Source organism: Vulpes lagopus, chromosome 17 (assembly GCF_018345385.1).
Source record: "Vulpes lagopus strain Blue_001 chromosome 17, ASM1834538v1, whole genome shotgun sequence".
Taxonomy (NCBI): domain Eukaryota; kingdom Metazoa; phylum Chordata; class Mammalia; order Carnivora; family Canidae; genus Vulpes; species Vulpes lagopus.
In genome coordinates this window covers 6601315-6620621 of record NC_054840.1, presented here as the reverse complement: position 1 = coordinate 6620621, position 19307 = coordinate 6601315, and the positions used below count along the sequence as shown (strand labels likewise).

Here is a 19307-nt window from a genome sequence, read left to right as displayed (position 1 = left end):
GGAAATTAAAAAAAAAAAACAAAAAAACACCAAAAACCGAAATATACCCAGACACGTCCTCTCACCACACGGGGAAAGTAGGGAAGCAAAAGCCCTTGTTGGCGGCCCAAAGCCCCAGGCCTCGCGGCTCTCATGAACGCGGCCAGTCGAAAGCTTTCCAGCGCAGGTTCCCCCGCCCCGGCTCCCCACGCAGCAAGGCCAGGGGTCCAGGGGCTCCTGTGCGCGGCGGGAAGGAATCCTCGTGGGCTGTGGTCAGCCCGCGAGTGTCACAGGAGGGCCCGCAGAGGCCGGGGTGTGACCGTCACTCGCACCCAGGGCCCCGCACCCGCTCGGCCCGACGCTGTGCGAACAGAAAAGCCCTTCTGAAGCCACGGCTGGGCCGGCTCGCTGATCGGGCCTCGGGGCCACGTTCCCAGGACCACCCCCCGGGGCTGGGGGGACCCCAAGATCAAGGTGGGTCAGAAGGCTCGGCCCGGCAGGAAGCCAGGTGCCACGCGGGCATCGCCACCAGTGGGCATCGCCAGGGCTGTGCGTCCTGCTTCTGGAAGAGGCGAGAGGAGTGGGCTGATGAGCAGTCCCGGGGACCCCCCTCCACCCCCAGGGTGGCTGGTTCAGGAGCTTCCTCCCGGGGATTCCCCCCAGGGTGGCCAGCTCAGGAGCTTCCTCCCGGGGACCCCCCTCCAGCCCCCAGGGTGGCTGGTTCAGGAGCCCCTTCCAGGGAAACCCCTCCACCCCCCCACCTCCACCCCCTGGCGGCTGGCTCAGGAGCTCCGCCCTGGGGACCCCCTCCCAGGGTGGCTGGCTCAGGAGCTTCGTCCCAGGGACCCCCCAGGGTAGCTGGCTCAGGCACTCCGTCCTGGGGACCCCCCTTCAACCCCCAGCGTGGCTGGCTCAGAAGCTCCGTCCGGGGACCTCCCTCTACTCTCGAGGTCAGCTGGCTCAGGAGGTCCGTCCCAGGGACCCCAGGGACCTCCCCCCAGGGTGGCAGCTGGCTTGGGAGCTCCATCCCGGGGACCCCAGGGACCCCCCTCCAGGGTGGCTGGCTCAGGAGCTCCGACCCGGGGACCCCAGGGACCACCCCCCCAGGGTGGCTGGCTCAGGCACTCTGTCCTGGGGACCCCTCCCACCCCCCAGAGAGGCTGGCTCAGGCACTCTGTCCCGGGAACCCCGGGGACCTCCCCCACCCCCTCAACTCCCACCCCCCAGGGCGGCTGGCTCAGGAGCTCCACCCGGGGACCCCAGGAACCCCCCCCAAGGGCGGCTGGCTCAGGAGCTCCACCCGGGGACCCCAGTGACCCCCCCCAAGGGTGGCTGGCTCAGGAGCTCCGTCCCGGGGACCCCAGGGACCCCCCCAGGGTGGCTGGCTCAGGAGCTCCGTCCCGGGGACCCCCCACCCCCCCACCTGCTCAGGAGTGCCTACCTGCTCGTGCTCGGCGCGCCTCCTCTCCTCCTCCCGCCGCATCTGCTCCTCGTAGTGGCGGCGCTGCTCCCGCTCCTGCTGCTTCCGCAGCTCCTTCTCCCGCCGCTGTTGCTGCGGGGCCACAAGCAGGGGAGCGTGAGCGGGGCACAGGGTGCAGGGCCTTCCGACGGTGGGGGCACCGAGAGCAAGCCGGGGTCACGCAGGTCCCCGCGGCCCGTGCCATAGGCTCCCCGGGTTTTACTCCCCCGGGGCTCCCGCCCAGTGCACCCCCCACCCCACGGGGCCGGGGGTTCCACTCAGGGGCAGGAGGCCCCCGCCGCACGGGGACATAGGACATGTGACTTGTCAGCAAACCGCTGAGGAGATTCTGCGGGTCCTACACGCGTGGGCAAAGCTCGCCACCTGGTCTCTGACACGCGCAGGACAAACATTGCACAGGTGAGAGAAAGCAGGATCCAAGGCGATCAAGTGACCTGCTCGAGGCCATTCGGGAATTAGTGGCCAGAATTCACTGCCTCTGACCCCATCCGCCACCCCACCCGCCACCCCACGCTGCCTTTCTTTACTCTCTGGAGTATTCTCCGGTCCGTGTGCATTTCAACTTCTCATCGAGTGAGACCCTTACACGCGCATCAGGACAGCCGACGGGGTGACGGGCCTTTGGTGCTCGGCCTTACTTAATGGTCGCAAAGATCTGCCGACGTGGAGGTTACTATTACCATCCCCAGGGCCCCATGAGAACACGGAAGCGCGGAGACACCCGGCAGTTGCCCAAGGTCCCCCTCCTGTTGCAGGTCATGCCCCCCAGTCGGTGGCGGAGCTTGATTTCAAAGCACAGAAGATGAAGAGGCAACAGCAGTGATAGACGGAAACGATCGGGCTCTTCCTCGTGCTCTGGGAAAGGGAGCCCATCTCGGGGTAGTTAAGGAACCAACGGTTCTCGGTGGGACAGTACCGTCCCCCAACCCCTGGAGCACCGGGAATGTGCAGGGCCCTGGGGGAGTTCTTCTCTCGTCTCTAGGACTACAGGCCATGACTGGCACTTCGTGTGAGGGGCCAGGGATGCCAAACATCCCAAAATGCACAGGACGCTCACGCATCACAAAGTGTCTTCCTACACCACATGCCACCCGTGCTCCTTTTGAGAAGGGCCGCAGCCCTATACTGGCATTAGGATTTCTTCTTCCTCGAATATGAGGTTTGGGGGAATCCATGCGAGGGGCTCATTCCCCTTTAACATTCTCAACAGCACTTCGCTGCCCGGCTGAGAAGATGGGAGTTACTCAAAGCAGAATGGACCGGGCCTATATCACTCTGACAAGCGAGCTTAGGGCAACCAGGGAAAGAACCTTCTGGTACAAAAGCTCTCCGTCACAGGCCCAGCTAAACCAAGCAGACGTTGGAAACGCCAAAGAAGCCCACAAATGGGGAGGCCTTCCTAAGGTGGCTCCCGCCTGCAAGCCCCGGGCCTGCTGTCTTCCAGTGACCTCTGACGCTTGGAGGTGAGCTACAGTTTTTTGAGACTCGGGATCAAGTTGGAGATCAAGAATTACTCGTCCTCCTTAGACTGTAGGGGATAGGGAGCCACTGTAGGACGTTCTGCAGTCAAATGCCAGGACCCGACTTGCGTTCTCAAGGGGCCTCCGGACAGCCGTGGGAGGGGGCAAGACTGGAAGCTGAAGTGCAGAGCGAGGCCGTTCTCTGGGTGCAGCCAGAAATGACAGGGCACACGGGGGACCCATGAGTCAGGCAAAGGCAGCGGGGGACCCATGTTCACACTCACGGCTGGGAACCGTGACGCAGCCAAAACGCAGACAGACTCAAAGCTACCCAGATTTCCAGCTCTTCTAACAGGACTGGAGTGGACGCCAACTTAGAAGGAGAAATTAGAATTAGGCCAAAATAAAATAGGCAGGATTTGGGGACTATGGGGCTTGGGAGGGTGAGGGAAATTCCTGGCCAAGGAGCAGGGCAGACGGTTTGAAACAGGAGGAAACACAGGTTTGGGGAAAGGAACGAGGGGTATATTGGGGGATGGGGATGAGTCCAGCTCCAGACGTGTAATTATTTGTTTTACAGAAAAATAATACCGGAAGATGCGAGTAGAAAACATCATCAGAGGAACTGCCTGAATAATTTGGATTACAGACCCAAAACAGAGATCTTTCCAACACTCAACCCAAGTGAATCAATGCCAGCGCAGAGGATAGAATAATTATGTGTACAGATCTGGCTCCTGGCAGGAACTAGCCCTACTTTAGCTAACATTTCAAGTTTTTTACTCCCACCACTGGCCTCTTTCCGGACAAAAAAATAAAATAATCAAGGCTTTTGAAGATTTAGCTGATTTTTATGTGAAGGATTTGTACATTTTCAACCCCTTTGCCGGGAATCAATACTGTTTTATAATTACATGCCACTCAGGTTCCTTGTGCAAGGTGTGCAAGTATTGATTGCAACTCAAGAGGGTCTGTAGTTTCTGAGAAAGACACTCAGAAGTGACTAATAATTAATAATGATCTCACTCAGATCAGCTGCCGCTAACGCATGGAGGCATCTGCCGGGGCTTCGGTTCCTGTGGCGAGGCTGGAAAAATAAATCACTTGCCCAACCTTCTGAGGGCACCTTGCCAATTTCCAGCTGCTGTGTTTCAACGTCAATGCCTTTCCCGGAAAAATCTTTGCTCTCTTTCCTCCTGGGCGTGGGGCTATTTGAGGGGACATACCAAAGGCCGGGTCCCTGGCCTCAAGCAGACACCTCACCTCTACAAAGCTCTGATGACGCCCGCTAGGAGCAGCTCACTGAGGGAAGGCCTGTGCTTGATTCCCGCTGGACCCGCAGCCCCCCACGTGTGGCTGGGCACCTGGCAGGGACACGGAAGGTTCTTTGGATTGACCCAAGGAAGAAATTTGGGGCAAAAGAGGACAACACAGTATCTTACATTTCCTTGGAGGCATTTTCTGTCTCATCAAACCTTAAAGTTTATATCACATTGTGCCTTAAATTATGGTTATCTGAGTGTGTCTTACCTACTCTACAATCTCGCTGAAAGCTATTTGTGGGCAGGATCTCTGTTCCATTCCACTTTTTTATCTCCCACTAACTCCCAGTACGTCCCTGATACCACTGATCTTTGTTGCACTTAATACAGTAAACTGGGTTGCAAGAGAGGAGGAGAAAGGCTAGCAGAGCCTCAGACAACCCCTCTACCCTTCTATGCCTTTCTGGGCCAGAATATTCTTTTGTGTTGAGCATAGACAAGGCCCGAGAGTATTTTTCTTTTCTTTTCTTTTTTAAAAAAAGATTTTATTTATTTATTCATGAGAGACACACACAGAGACAGGTGGAAACATGGACAGAGGGAGAACAGGCTCCCTGCCAGGAGCCTGATGCTCAGGGATCACGCCCTGAGCTGAAGGCAGATGCTCAATTGCTGAGCTACCCAGGCTTCCCCTGAGAGTATTTTTCTAAACCGAGAGCATTGACATGGCATCTATTTGCCATCTTAAAGAAAGGCGGGAAAGTAAAACAAGGGAATAAGAATCTAACCATTTCTAAATTTCATTTAAATCATGCATACAGTTGACAGCGGTCCTATTGTCAAAAAGGAATGGCTTACACCAACTGTCCTAAAACTTTTGACCAATGCCCCACCTTTCCTGAACTACCTAGAAGTATGTTTCCATCCACATCTTGTATCACTTAAATTAGATATCCAATAGGTTTTTATAAGTTTCTTAAATTTTTTTCCCCTGGTTGGGGGATGACTGATAATACCCACTCTGAAAATTTTCCAGACTAAAATCAGTATTATTGCCTTGCTCTATAGGAGTAGGTCACTGAGGTCTTCTTGTCCTTCTGTCTTCTATGGATCTTCCCAAAGAATAATTTTGTTTAGAGTAGTTTTGGTTCTCCCCCAGGGTGTTCCCCTCAGGCTCCCTCGAGTGGAGGCTGTGTGGTTGTATTTCAAGGATGTGAATTGGTCAGTTTACCCAAATGAAATAATCCTGTTCCCTTGCTCAGGGGAAGGGTTATCCATTACACCCAAATTGATTATGCAGAATTTTGGCTCTTTAAATTCTTGCAAGACAGGGATCCCTGGGTGGCGCAGCGGTTTAGCGCCTGCCTTTGGCCCAGGGCGCGATCCTGGAGACCCGGGATCGAGTCCCACGTCGGGCTCCCAGTGCATGGAGCCTGCTTCGCCCTCTGCCTGTGTCTCTGCCTCTCTCTCTCTCTCTCTGTGACTATCATGAATAAATTTAAAAAATAAATAAATTCTTGCAAGACAATATCACCTTAACTCTTAAGTATTCAATTCTTATTAAAGTTGAAACAAATAATCTCATGGCTGGTCATCACAAAAGCCATGGTGTTGATCTGTCTTTCCTTTGTTTTTTTTTTTTTTTTTTTTTTTAAATGATCCTTTTAAATTAAGTTTAACCAGCAGAAAGGTGTGAACTCCACTAGGGTGCTCTGGCTCTCGTAGAAGTGACTTTTGATGAACTGTCGGGCCAGACCCTGCACTTCACAATGTTATCAGAACAGCTGAATAAAGCTAAGCACTGTGTCTGTGGGAGGAACATCGCGTCCCACATTCGTCGCAGCACTACTCAACCATGACTAGGCAAATGCACAGGTTCTCAGTTATCCCAGAAAGCTGGCTCGAGCAACACATTTACTTGTATCCACTGGACAACGTGAATCTCAAACCACTCGAGTTCACCTCTTTTCTCAGGGGCTAGGGTTCTCAGAGTCAGACTGGTGGCCCCCTTCAGGCACCTGTGCCCGGGGGCACCATGTTGTTAAATGACCCTACCTGGCTTTGTCTTGTTTTTCTCTTCTGCTTTATAATCCCTTCTACTTAATTTTCTCTTCTATAAGAATTTTAGTTGCTGTATTAATCCTTGTAAGCAACCTTACGTCCTCTTTCTGGAACAAAGAAAAATCACAAAGGCTATGCACAAACAAATGAAAAATAAATCTTGGTTGTCATGAGAGACACCTAACTCTGGGAAATAAAGAAGGGGTAGTGGAAGGGGAGGTGGGCAGGGGGTTGGGGTGACTGGGTGATGGGCACTGAGGGGGACACTTGGCGGGATGAGCACTGGGTGTTATGCTAAATGTTGGCAAATTGAACTCCAATTAAAAAAATTAAAAAAAAATATTGGTTCTCCACAGATTTTATGACCTCAAAACCTCTCTTGGAAAGATGAAAAGGAGATAAACAATAAATTTAGACTTGTAATTTGGTTCTTTGTTTAAGAAGGTGGCACCTCTGTCGATATCACCTGAGCAAGTGGTTAAAGTTGTTTTTACAGTAATGGGGGCAGTTCCCTCTGATCCCACCACACCCTCTCACTGAAGGGCTGTGAAAGTGAGCAATGATGGCCCGCGTAGAACTGGCTGGCACCGAAGGGAAACAACACAGTCTCCTTCCTAATATAAAAGATCATCCAGTGCACCGGAGCAAATGTGGCTAAATGCAGCTCACCTATCATTCTAGAACATGGAACCTTTTGGGAAAAAAGTACAGGATTAAAATCTGTACGTATGGCATTATTTTTACCTAAAAAAGTACTGCATCACTGACTATTCTAATTATAGGCTCACGTTAGCTCTGTCAGGTCAGTGAGGCAGATGTCATTTTCTGTATTTTCCTTTCCGACTCTAAAGAAGGTTCATTGCCTTGTCAATGGCCACATGCTAAGTTGAGGGATGATCATGAAATGAATACAAATCGTATCAGGCAGTGTCTATGGGTGTCAGGTGTTTGCTTGGCTGGGTGATTTACATGCTTCAACTCATTAAATCTCACAATATGACTACACACTTTATTACCATTTTACAGATAAGCAAATTGAGGCTTAAGAGGTAAACTGTTCCTTGTCACGCAGCTGGAAGATGGTGGAGCTTGGAATCGAGCCCAGGTTGGTCTGACTCCATGCTATTTCCACTCCATGCCCTACCACTTCCCAGCCCTGGTACCTAGAAGAATGTTCCAGTGGTTGGAGAGGTAATGGGAAGCGCAGTTCCGAGTATGCAGGGAGTCACTGAGCAAGAGATACCTCATCTATCCTACCACCATCAGCATTTTCTTCAATATCCTTAAGAAATTCCAGATGGGATACTTGGCTGTTTTTTCTACTTACTGAATGTTCAGATTGAATTTGAATCTTGTTTTCATGACAGTCCTATAGATTTGGGGCTCTGGGTCCATCTATTATATGCATTACATTTCCCAATGTATAGACTCAGGGGTAATACCCATGTTTGAGAATGAATATCCCATAGCTGCAGTGACATGTCACCGGGAGAGGAGGGGGTAGGTAAGAGGGGCCATACGGCCTGGGCAAAGAACACTGGATCAGAAATAGTAAGACTAGGCTCTGGTCCCACTTTGCCATAAAAACAAACATTTAGGGATCCCTGGGTGGCGCAGCGGTTTAGCTCCTGCCTTTGGCCCAGGGCGCAATCCTGGAGACCTGGGATCGAATCCCACGTCGGGCTCCCGGTGCACGGAGCCTGCTTCTCCCTCTCCCTGTGTCTCTGCCTCTCTCTCTCTCTCTGTGTGTGTGACTATCATAAATAAAAATTTAAAAAAATATAAAAAAAACCAAAAAAACAAAAAAACCCCCAAACATTTAGACCACAGTCTCAATAAATATTTCTCTAACAAATGAGTGAATGTTAAATGACCTTGAATATAAGTCACCGTAACCCAACCTTCAGCATGGGAACAGGCTAGGTGACCTCACAAGTCTGTTCATCTAGCCTAAGTGAGGATGTATTGTGGAAAGCCCAACTAACAAATCAGAAAGAGAAGTGAAACAGTAGAATTTGGGTTTGCTCTTGAACAGCTCCACTTGTTTCTCAACTTGGGTGACCTCCTGGAAGGGCTGAGAGAGGACCCCATTGACCATGGAAGACCTGAGTTGGCCTCCAGAAAACAGGCCAGCAGCTGACACAGGATCAAGTTGGGCTCCTTGGCAAATACCTCAAACCATCCCCTCGACAAAGAAGCTCTCTGTTCAAAGACACTTGGAGTGAAAGGACCCAGTGTGCCCTTTTGAATCGACCTCACAGCACACATGCCCCTCACTTAAGTAGGACTGTTCTGTAACAGGCCTTACAGCAGCTGTGAGGAGGGATGTTCGGGCCTTTGGGCATTCGTTAGCCCATTTAAGACTTGCTCACATTTCAGTTTTGGAAAAACCTTTGTGAACCATCTATTTTTAGGGCAAGGGCATGGTTCCCTGCAACTAACACTAGGATTCTGAACAAACACTAGGCGGTGCCTCCCATGAGGCCAGGCACAGCCCCAAGCCCTTCACTCATATTAACTCATCAATTCTCATCACAACCCTTTAGGGCATGTGTTGCCGTCACTGTCCCCATTGGACAAATGAAGAAACCCTGGCACACACATGTCGATACCTTGCCCAGGTTCACTCGCTAAGTGCAAAGCCAGGACGATACCCTATGTCTGGCTCTTGCCATGCCACCTCTGTGGATTCGAAAGAAGCTGGTTGAGACATCTACATACACAAAGTGAAAGATGTCGTCTTATGCTTTTTCAAGTTGGCCATTTTCTCTTCTTTTCATCCTTGCTTTCTTACCTACCTTTCCTCATGGTCCATGGAGACCCAGTGAGAAAGCTCGACAGACCAGGCGGGCCTCATTCTTTTCTTTTTACTCTTACTTTATACTACTAAAGCCAAACCATTCAACCTACCCATTCAGAGACTTCCTGGAAAATCAACTGCCTAAATGAAGCTCTTCCTTTGGGTTCTCGGGCCAACTTTTGATCAGCAGGCAGTTCATCGCTAAGCACCGTCTGAGTACCTGTGTGCTAAGCTGGTTTTCACGCATGTAGTACAATGAATGAATGAAAGTTCTAACTGGACTGAGCTAAGAGAAGGCTTAATGAAGAATTCTGGTTTGGCCTCTTCTCCGGGAGCTTGTCAGTATGATCAAGCTCCTTATTATCTCTCAGCTACAGTTTCCACCCAGGGGAGCGGCTACTGGGGTCTTCCTGGGTACCATACAGGGAAGCCGGAATGACATCCTGAGTACCTATGACTCCATAGGTTAGTGAAAAGTCAAGTGCAGATATACCTCCAAATCCCTCTGCCACCATTTGGAAGCCTTAATAGGAGACTCTCAGATGGGGTCTTGTGAAAACAAGCCTGTCAGACACCGGTTTATTAACACAGTGTCCCACATCGGGATAGTACTGGAGACACTAAATCATATCATCCATGGAAAGGTTGGGGGAACTGGTGACAGCTGGGAAAGAACATTCTCCTTGCCACAAACATTTCTGGGGCTGATGTGGAAGGTGATGTGGTTTTCTTGGGCATAACTAGTGTTAATGCACAAGGACTTGAGTCGATAATAGGATACATAGCTAAATTAGGAGCTGCTCAAATACAGGATACGCTTCCTTACGCCTCTAAGCATATAAGCAGAAATTTTATGTTAAACAGGTTAAATGACTATCCGAGGACTATTGACAAAGGGATTCTTGCTTCGAAAGAAGAATTGGCTTAGATCACTTTTGAGGTCTCCTACGTTCTCCAGCCTCTATGATCCTACAGAATTGCGCACTGAAGAAAACAAGAGGGAAATGAAAACAATCCAGGGTAGAAGTCATCTGAAATAATACTGTGAAGCTACTGTTGTCAAAGTGCCACGGTTGGGGACAACCAGGAATACTGACTGTAGAACAGAGATGCAGACCAGATGCAGTAAAAGAAGTTCCATGAAGACCCTAGATACTGGAATCCCATGCTGTCCCAGGACAGCCGGCCCTGGCATCCATCTAAGGTGCTCTTAGGGGCAGGAGCTTCCTAACACTGGCTTTTTTCCAGTACGAAATGCTCAGAGTATGAAATGCTAACCCGTCTTTCCCATTCCTTGGGAATTGAGGAAGGGGTCTGGACCAAAGGATTTCAAACAATAGTGACATCTGAAGCTGCCGTACAGGAATGTGAGCCACCTTCTTCACCCTACTAGGAAACCCCTGCCATCACAGGGTCCAGGAGACCGAGCAGCGTGGTGGGCCAGTCAGAACAAGGAACCTTCTGGGATGCACTGGGGAGCAGCGTTCCCTGCGGCTATGCAGACCACATGGCCACACGGCCTCCTGAAGCACCAGCGTGACCCCCACACGCGTGTGACCGCGGACCGCTGCCAGAGGCCCACGGGCAGGCCCCGCCCGGGACAGTGGGCATCCAGTTTGCCAGCCTGGCTCCCAGCTGTTTCATAATTTCTGTTCAGCTATTGAACCCAAAGAACAAAAAGGCCAGCTAGGAAGGGCTCAGGCTCCACGCGGATGCTAACGACACTCAGGGATGAAGGGCTGCTCGGCTTCCAACCCGAGGCCGCTCGCGAGGCACATTAGGGTGCCTACCGTTCACGACGAAGTGGATTAAAGGCCATTTCTCAGCAGCACCAATGAGTGAACACCCTAGGCCCCGAATGGAGGAGTTATTCTTGTTCATGGTGCTTTCTTCCGGCCGAGGGCCCAGGAGTGCAGTCTGGTGGGTGGGAAGGTGGCACCCGTGAAAAGCCACCCTGATTTCCCTGTACCCCTGCATCTGTGTCCCAAGCTCACCCGCAAGCACCTCGAAAAGATGACTCGGGGGAGCAACACAACGTAGATCATGGGATACAAAGATTTTCCCCTTGTGCGACTCTCTTCTTGAACTTCCTTTAGGTACCTATTCAGCGCCAGGGAGTAGTACTCTAAGTGCTTCCTGTGTATTAACTCATTTAATCCTTGGAAGTGGCACTTTTATAAATAAGCAACCTGCGGCACAAAGAAGTCTGGTCTCACCCAAGATCACAAAGGCGGCAGGCTGGGCAGAGCTGGATTCAAACCCAGGCAGTTTTAAAAAAAATTTTTTTTTAATAAATTTATTTTTTATTGGTGTTCAATTTGCCAACATATAGAATAACACCCAGTGCTCATCCCGTCAGGTGCCCACCTCAGTGCCCGCTACCCAGTCACCCCCACCCCCCACCCTCCTCCCCTTCCACCACCCCTAGTTCATTTCCCAGAGTTAGGAGTCTCTCATGTTCTGTCTCCCTTTCTGCTATTTCCCACTCATTTTTTCTCAAACCCAGGCAGTTTATTAGGTGGCCTTGACTGCCTTGCATCTACCCTCTTGGGGAAAGGGTTCACATCAGTTCCTGCCCTCCAGAAGCTTCCTACTGAGGCAGGACGAGATCTCTACCTTCTTATGGGTCTTGTTTCAGTACTGGTAGGACCTAAGATTTGACACAGCTACTTGGTGGCAATGACGGCGTCCTAATTACCCAGTGTCGGAAGTGACAGCAAGAAATACGGGTATGAGGGGATCCCTGGGTGGCTCAGCGGTTTAGCACCTGCCTTCGGCCCAGGGCGTGATCTCGGAGTCCCGGGATTGAGTCCCCCATCGGGTTCCCTGCATGGAGCCTGCTTCTCCCTCTGCCTGTGTCTCTGTTTCTCTCTCTCTGTATCTCTCATGAATAAATAAATAAAATCTTAAAAAAAAAATACAGGTACAAGAATAAGTCAGAAAGCAGAGTTTCTCCAGGGGGAGGTTCCCCTGAGGCTTGGGACAAGGCTAAGTCACCCGCGGACAGATACCCCAGCAAGACACAATGAGAGGGGCGCTCAGAAAAGAGCCCTCAAAAAAGGGATGGAAAAGTCCACATGTCACAGTAAATGGAGAAGGCACGTCAGCGAATTAAGGAAGGCAGACAACGGGGAATGCCATCTCTCTAGACAAACCCAACAACCACTTTGGGATCTTCTGTTCCAAAACAACAACAAAATGTTCCTGAGCAACGACAATCCTTCTTGTGTCAGGACTGTGGCACGCCTTCCGTGTACCTGCTTCCCTTTACCTCTCCCAACAATCCTGCAACGCATACCGTACGTGGAGTGTGCGCATAAACAAGCTGGGGTTCCGAGAGGGTCCGTGCGTGGCTCAAGGCCATGCAGCTTGAATGACACCTGGGTTCTGCAGCTTCAAAGCTGCCACACTTGGTCCCTGCACTAATGTGCCATCCAGTCGTTTAAAAACCATCGACATATATTTTTTTTCTCCTAAGGATGTAAATGAATTTCAACTGGTATAACAAATATTCTTCCCCAAGACATGAATAAAAACTTACCTTTTGGTACATTGATCTTTTTTTCCCCCTTTTCTAAGATTTTATTTATTTTTTCATGAGAGAGAGAGAGGGGCAGAGACACAGGCAGAGGGAGAAGTAGGCTCAATGCAGGGAGCCCGATGCAGGACTCGATCCCAGGACCCCAGGATCACGCCCCGGGCTGAAGGTGGGTGCTAAACTGCTGAGCCACCTGGGGGTCCTCTTGGTATATTGATCTTAACGGATTCAAGAGGGTTTTACTACTGCACATGAAAGAGTTTAAACTTTTGGAAATTACACCTCTGACGTCAGCCAAAGGCATCTCCTCCAGTAATAATAACTAACATTTACCAAGTGTGTTCTCAGCGTTAGTCACAGTCCAACCAAGGGTTTCCATGCACTAACTCATTTAACCCTCGTGACAGTCCTGGAAGGGAAGTGCTACTATTTTTCTAGCTTTACAAAGAAACCGAGGCACGAAGAACTTCTATAGAATGAGTGTTAACCAAAACACTACCATCAACAGAATCTCCCCCAAATGCTCCGAGGCCCACGGGACTTTTCAGATCTTGAGTACGTTGTCCTTAAAGACATGTGCAGATCCCCCTGTCTACCTCTGGCCCCTTTTCTTTGGTTTAAAAACATCTGGGAGGGGGCGCCTGGGTGGCTCAGTGCTTGAGCACCTGCCTTCGACTCAGGTCAGGATCCTGGGGTCCTGGGATCGATCCAACATCGGGCTCCGTGCAGGGAGCCTGCTTCTCCCTCTGCCTGTGTCTCTGCCTCTCTCTCTGTGTCTCTGTGTGTGTCTCTTATGAAACAATAAAATCTCTCTAAAAAGAAAAAGATTAGAAACATCTGGGAGAAACCACATGGGTTCCCAAGAATAACCTAGCTGACCTGTGGCTGCTCTGGGCTCGGGCTGCAGCTGGCACAGCTTCTCTGAGACCAGTCTGCTCACCCCAAGTGGAAGCAAATGCTCAGAGAGAACGTGAGCAAGAGCTGACCCCAAATGGACGAGCATGTAGTTCTGAAGAGTCCTCTGAACGGAAGCCCAAGGTGGGACCCATTGGCAACCTTCAAGCCATCCGGGACGAGGCCTTGAGAACAGAGTGCTTTCAGGCCCAGCCTCCCGGTTCCTCCCCAGTGTCCCTTCGGGGGTGGGAACAAACTGCACGGGGTGGGGGAGGGGCTCCTGCAGAGCCCAGGGAGCGGGGCTGGGGAGACTCGGAGAGCAGCCAGGGCGGGCAGGGGGTGCACGGCAGCCCTCAGACCTAAGCCAAGTCTTCGCACCCCGAATTCACATCTGACCGGCTGAGCAGATTGCTTCCCTTCCTCCCAAACAGGAAATGAACGCACTTTTAGAGAGTCCCACGGACGGTGTCGAAACGACCTTTCTACATAGCCTCTTTGCCACTGAAACCCGCGACGCGGTCAACTCCCTCGACCCCTGGCAGCGGGCTGCGAAGCTGGGCCCTTAGCTCGTGCCTGTGCTGGCCGCTCGAGCTTCTCTGCCTTGCGCCGGTTCTCCTCTGGCCCCTTATCAGCCTTCTCTGCTGGCCTCCCCTCTCCGGCTCTGCGATCTCAGGGGTCAGGCCCACGCTCCCCCCTCGTGTCGGGGCCCACTCCCAGAGCCCGAGGCCAGCAATTCCCCTTGTTTCGCCTCCCCGACCTCCCGTGCCTGGCTCTCTCCATATAACCCACCTGCACCCTTGGCTTCACCACTGGCCACCTCAGAGGCACCTTAAATTCACCGCGTTCCAGACGGATCTGGTCCTGCTCCCACACCTGGTCCTCCACTGCTCCAGTCCGCATGGGGGACGTCCTGTGACCGCTTTCTCTCTTCCCTCTGTGACATCTAGTCAGCCGTCTCCCGCCCAGTCTGCATCCCTTCCAAATGTGTCCCCTTCTGTCACACCCCGCTGCCCCCAACCCCACCCACAAGAACATCACCCTCCCTGGCCTACACTGACTCGGCCTCCTCACCCACCCTTGCTTCTTCCAGTCACTCAACCTTGCAGCAGCCAAAGTTTCCTTTGAAAAATGCAGATCCGATTGCATTCCCTTGATTAACACACATCAATGGTTTCCCACTATTCTTGGGATTAAATGTAAGAATCTTAAACTTGGCCTGTGAAGTCCTACAGGACTGGGACTTGGCCTCCCCGCCTACCATCTCCGCGGGCCCCTCCCCCCCAGTCGTCCTCCCGGCCAGGCTGGGCTGCTTCCCCATCCCCGCACCCCCGTTCCTTAGCCCCCCATTCCTCCCTACCACGGCACCCTGGCCATGGTAATGAATGGCTATTTGGGTGGCTATTTGCCCAATGACTGTTTCCCCCACAGATCTGGTGAGCACCCGGGCAGACTGTTCCTGGCGTCCAGCATAGCAGAGGGATGAATTCACGAAATTCGTTGAATGGCTGCCTATGGGACTAGGAAAAAGTTTTTAATTCTACTGTGCCCTTTTTAGAAAAACAGTTGAACCCAATGTCCTTGAAATAAGAAGCTCGGAATAAGAAGTTAGAGGCTCTAGGAAATTCACCCACAGTGAGACGGCCAGGCTCTCACTTTTTATATCCGGGCTCCGCTATGCCTGGCCAATAAGGTGCTGGTGGTATTTCTTTACAAAAAATTTCGGGGCACCTGGGTGGCTAAGCGGTTGAGGGTCTGCCTTCAGCTCAGGTCGTGATCCCGGGATCGAGTCCTACATCAGGCTCCCAGCAGGGAGCCCGCGTCTCCCTCTGCCTCTGTCTCTACCTCTCTCTCTGTGTCTCTCATGAATAAATAAATAAAATCTTTAAAAGGAATTTTATTTTCAGGCAATAGAACCAAAACAGTATAATATCTCTTAGCTAGACCCGGCTGTTTCTATAACGAGCGGTGTTCTGATGGTCTTGAAGGCACTAAGTGAGATGCAGGTGTCTTGGAAAACTTAACACAATTCTCTGAAGAATAAAACTTACCACCATTGAGCAGTTTGGTGCCCCTGGGGTCAAGGCGATTATTCCTGTGACTTAAAGATATTCTCCTCCAAATGAAGGCATAGAGAATGCTCTCAGCGAGTTGAAAAAAAAAAAAAAAAAGAAAAATCCCTGAAATCATTCCAAAACTCTTGAGCACAGTTAAGCATCACCACAAATCTTTTGGCCGAGGTTCGTCTGTCTGAAAAGATGACCAGGGTAAGTGCCTTACTGATTCTTGGACTCCTCTCCTGCATCCTGCCCCTGATTCTGGGATCCTCCATCCGTGATGGAGAATAAACACGAGGGACTTTCCTAGGCCAAGTGGTAGGAATTTTTATTGAACTAAATAACAATAAAAGAGGCCTTCTTTGTACTTTTCTCACTATTGAGGGACTCATTTCACCTTAGCTACGTTTAATCAATTTCCTGGAACTTAGTTATAAATTGTACTTTATCGCTGGTCAAAAGCTGAAAGCCTTGTACCCGACATTTCATTGGTCCAAAGCCATGTCCTTTTCATGAAGCTGATAAATGACTACATCCAGTGTACAAAGTCCTTCTAAGTATATGCAGATTTAGAACTACCCAAATCCACATGGTTATCCATAAATAGCAAAGGGCGTGCAGGGCTTCCTTAGAAACCACAGCTCTGGTAGGAGGTGACATCTGAGACGGCTGGGGAAGACGAAGGCTACAGCTTACCTAGCCCTGTGTCACCAAAGGGGCATCTGACGGGCATTTGAGAATGGGAATGATTTTTCCCAGGACGCCTACAAAAGCCCACCTGACCCACACTGAAGCTAAATTCGCGAGTCTAACTGTGGGCTCTAAGTGCCTCCGTGTGCCAGCGTAGTCCAAGCTCCTACTCTGGAACCACAAGGTCATCACCACGGGCCGGGCCAGCAGGGGCAGGATGCAGGAGAGGAGTCCCCGGTGGCAGAGACAATTGTTATGTATGGGTTCAGAATTTACAACCATTTGAGTATCGAATATCTCTTCGTCTTCCTGTTGAGCAATAGGAGCAAGATAAAGGATTAATGGATAAAGCCACCATAATCTCTTAATGCCCACGGTTATAAGTGTTCCCGGAGAAGCCAGGGCTCACGCACTGTGGTGCGTAAAGCAAAGTGTCCTTGGGCTCACTGTTGCCTTTGGTGCAAGTGGGGACTTAGCGGGTCTGTCCCCGTGGGTGCATGTACCCTGCTGGGTCTGAACTCTGACTTGCCTCCAAGACAGAGGCTCCAGAAAGTGCCAAAGAAGGGACACGAGGAGGCCTCGGCTGAGCATAAGAACCAGAACCCATCGCAAAGAAGAGCACCTGCTGGGTGCAGCTTTGCCCTGGCTCAAAACTCCTTAAGTTCTCAAAGAAAAAAGACTACGGACGCGGAGGCCGGGGGCTACAGAATATGGGCAAACATGACTGGCTTCTCAGCCGAGAGGCAGTGACAGCACCCGGGCTCTGGAATCCTATCCCCTGGGCTCGAAACCGGTTTTTTTTTTTTTTTTTTTTTTTGCCTAAGCTGTGTGACCTGTGGCAAGTTATTAACCTCTCAGACTCAGCTGCATTATTCTGAGACTGTGGGTTACTGCGACGATTCAGCGAGACGATTCAGGTAAAGTGTGGAACAGAGTAACTGTCAAAGGGCAAATGCTTTGGGAAGTGTTAGAAAATGTGATTTTAGCAAGTCATGAAAAAAAAAATAGGAAGCTCAAATAAGTCATGCCAGGTAAGAAGGAAAGAAAATAGAGATCGAAACAAAACAAAATAATACCACGCATCCTTTGAAAGGCTTTGCATTAACTGAGGATCTAGGCTCAAGGGCCAAAAGTTCTCATGTTAAAATTTAAAAAAAAAAAAAAGAGAGAGAGAGAGAAAAAAGAAGGCACCGCCGACCCCTCGAAGCCCTCTGTCCCCCGCGCTACGGGGGCTCCGTCTACAGCCTGATTCTTAGCACAGGAGAGGGGGACGGTGAACGTCTGGCGCGCCGCAGTCTTCGCACTGACCAGAGCGGACTTGCACACTTACACCCGAAGGTGCTTCGCGTGCCCACTGCTGCCCTCAGGAGCCTGCAGGGTCCAGGTCTGAGGCTCACAGTTCAAGGCTTCGGTGACTTATCTATACTTCCCGTCCTGGGCTCGTGGGGACGTTGAGATCGGACACACCTGGGTGTGAGCCCTGCGCACTCGCTGGCCCTGTGACCCGGGACCGACGACCTGCCCTCCCTGCACTTCGGTTTCCTCCGTGTTACACGGGGTTTGTGTGCATCTCCGCCCTAGGGGCAAGGGATGCTCGCGGAGACGGAACGACAGCCACTGAGATCCGGGCGGAGCCGAGGACCTCACCGGAGCCGGCACACAGAAGTCGCTGCCTGGTCGCACCTGGGACGTTGCTGTCGCCGGCCTGGTATGCGGACGTGTGAGGTCGATGGGGTTTTCCTGCGAGCCGGAACTGAGGCCCTCATGGATTTCTTTGATTACTTTTTAGCTTTTTAATTTTCTTTTTCTTTTTTGAGGCCCTCGCTGATCTGAGCCAGGAACACTGGGGCCGAGGCGCAGCACCTCCCGCCTGGCCACCGGCCACGGCTCCGAAGCAGGGGGCGGCTGGGGCAGCTGTCACCCCACTGCCCGGCCGCTGCTTACCTTCATCTCCTGGCCCATGTCCCGCCAGCCCAGGCTCTCAGCCTCCGAATCGTCTAGAGGCTTTGATTTATCGGACGGAGGAAAGGGGTTTTAAACTAAACACACGGGGAAGGCCGTTGGGGCAGGGGGGCGGTTTCCCACACAGGTGCCAGCGATGCCGCTGGGGAAGGCGAGGGTGGCCCTGGCGCTGGGGAACTGCCGGGATGCCGACGGCGTGCACAGGGACCCGGGAAGCCGCTGGACGGCTCGGCAGGTCCCGCGTGTCCACATGGGACACTCAGTCACCGGCTGTCACCTCCGGTCACTGCATTAGTTCACGCCCGCCCGACGGCGGCCTCCGGGGGCTGGTGACGCCCGGGGGACACGGCCCCACCTCCCATCCTCGGGCTCAGCCTTATGGTCCACGGGAGACTTGAGGATGACAAGTGCGGGCGGGACTCAGGAAGGAGGCAGGAGCCCAGGAGGGGGCCGATGTTAGGTCTGGGGGTCGGGGGCTGCCTGGAGGGGGGGGCAGCCTTCACCTGCCCTGAGGCCACCACAGCAAGGCCGCGAGACCACCAGGTCACACGTGTCCCCGCCCCCAGCAAGGGGAGTCCTCGGCTTGTCAGAGCAGGCTGGCCTCACCCCCTCTGCAGGTGACAGTGTGCACCCCGGGGTCACGGCGGCGCCCAGGGTGGGACCCGGCATCATGGGGGGCCCAGGGTGGGACCCCGCGGACCTCACCTCCTCCAGCCGCCGCCGCTGCTCCTTCTGCTCCTCGATGCGCTTCTGGCGCTCGGCCAGCAGCTGCCGCTTGTGCTCCTCGTTCTCGCGCTGCTGCTGCTCCAGCTGCTGCCGCCGCAGCGCCTCTGAGCGCTCCTTGTTGGCCAGTTGCAGCCGCAGGAAGTCGCGGCGCAGCGTGGACTCCCCGGGCAGGTTCAGAATGGAGCTGCAGGCGGGGGACACACTTGGGGATCCTGCGCCGGCCGGGCTGCCCCCCCCACGAGCGCCGCTGGTGACCGCCCCAGAGTACCTGAGTCCCCGGAACCCCAGACCAGGGCTCGCCGCCTTGGCCGGGTGACTAGGGCATGCACCTGCGGTCACCGGCCTTCCCGGGGTCACCACCTGCCTCCAGCACTGTGCACAGGCTCCCTCACCCTGTGACC

At 52.5% G+C, this 19307-nt stretch overlaps 1 protein-coding gene across 7 annotated transcripts in view; it reads right to left on the bottom strand.

Moving 5' to 3' along the window:
- The window catches only part of TNIK (TRAF2 and NCK interacting kinase), a 370683-nt gene that overhangs the window by 65694 nt on the left and 285682 nt on the right, over window positions 1–19307 (bottom strand). For all 7 annotated transcript variants that reach the window (XM_041731634.1, XM_041731636.1, XM_041731635.1 and 4 more), the window contains exons 12-13: window positions 18886–19090; window positions 1421–1531 (exon numbers count right to left, since the gene is read on the bottom strand). In XM_041731634.1, the coding sequence (XP_041587568.1) occupies window positions 1421–1531; window positions 18886–19090 (316 nt within the window). The remainder of the gene's footprint in view (window positions 1–1420; window positions 1532–18885; window positions 19091–19307) is intronic.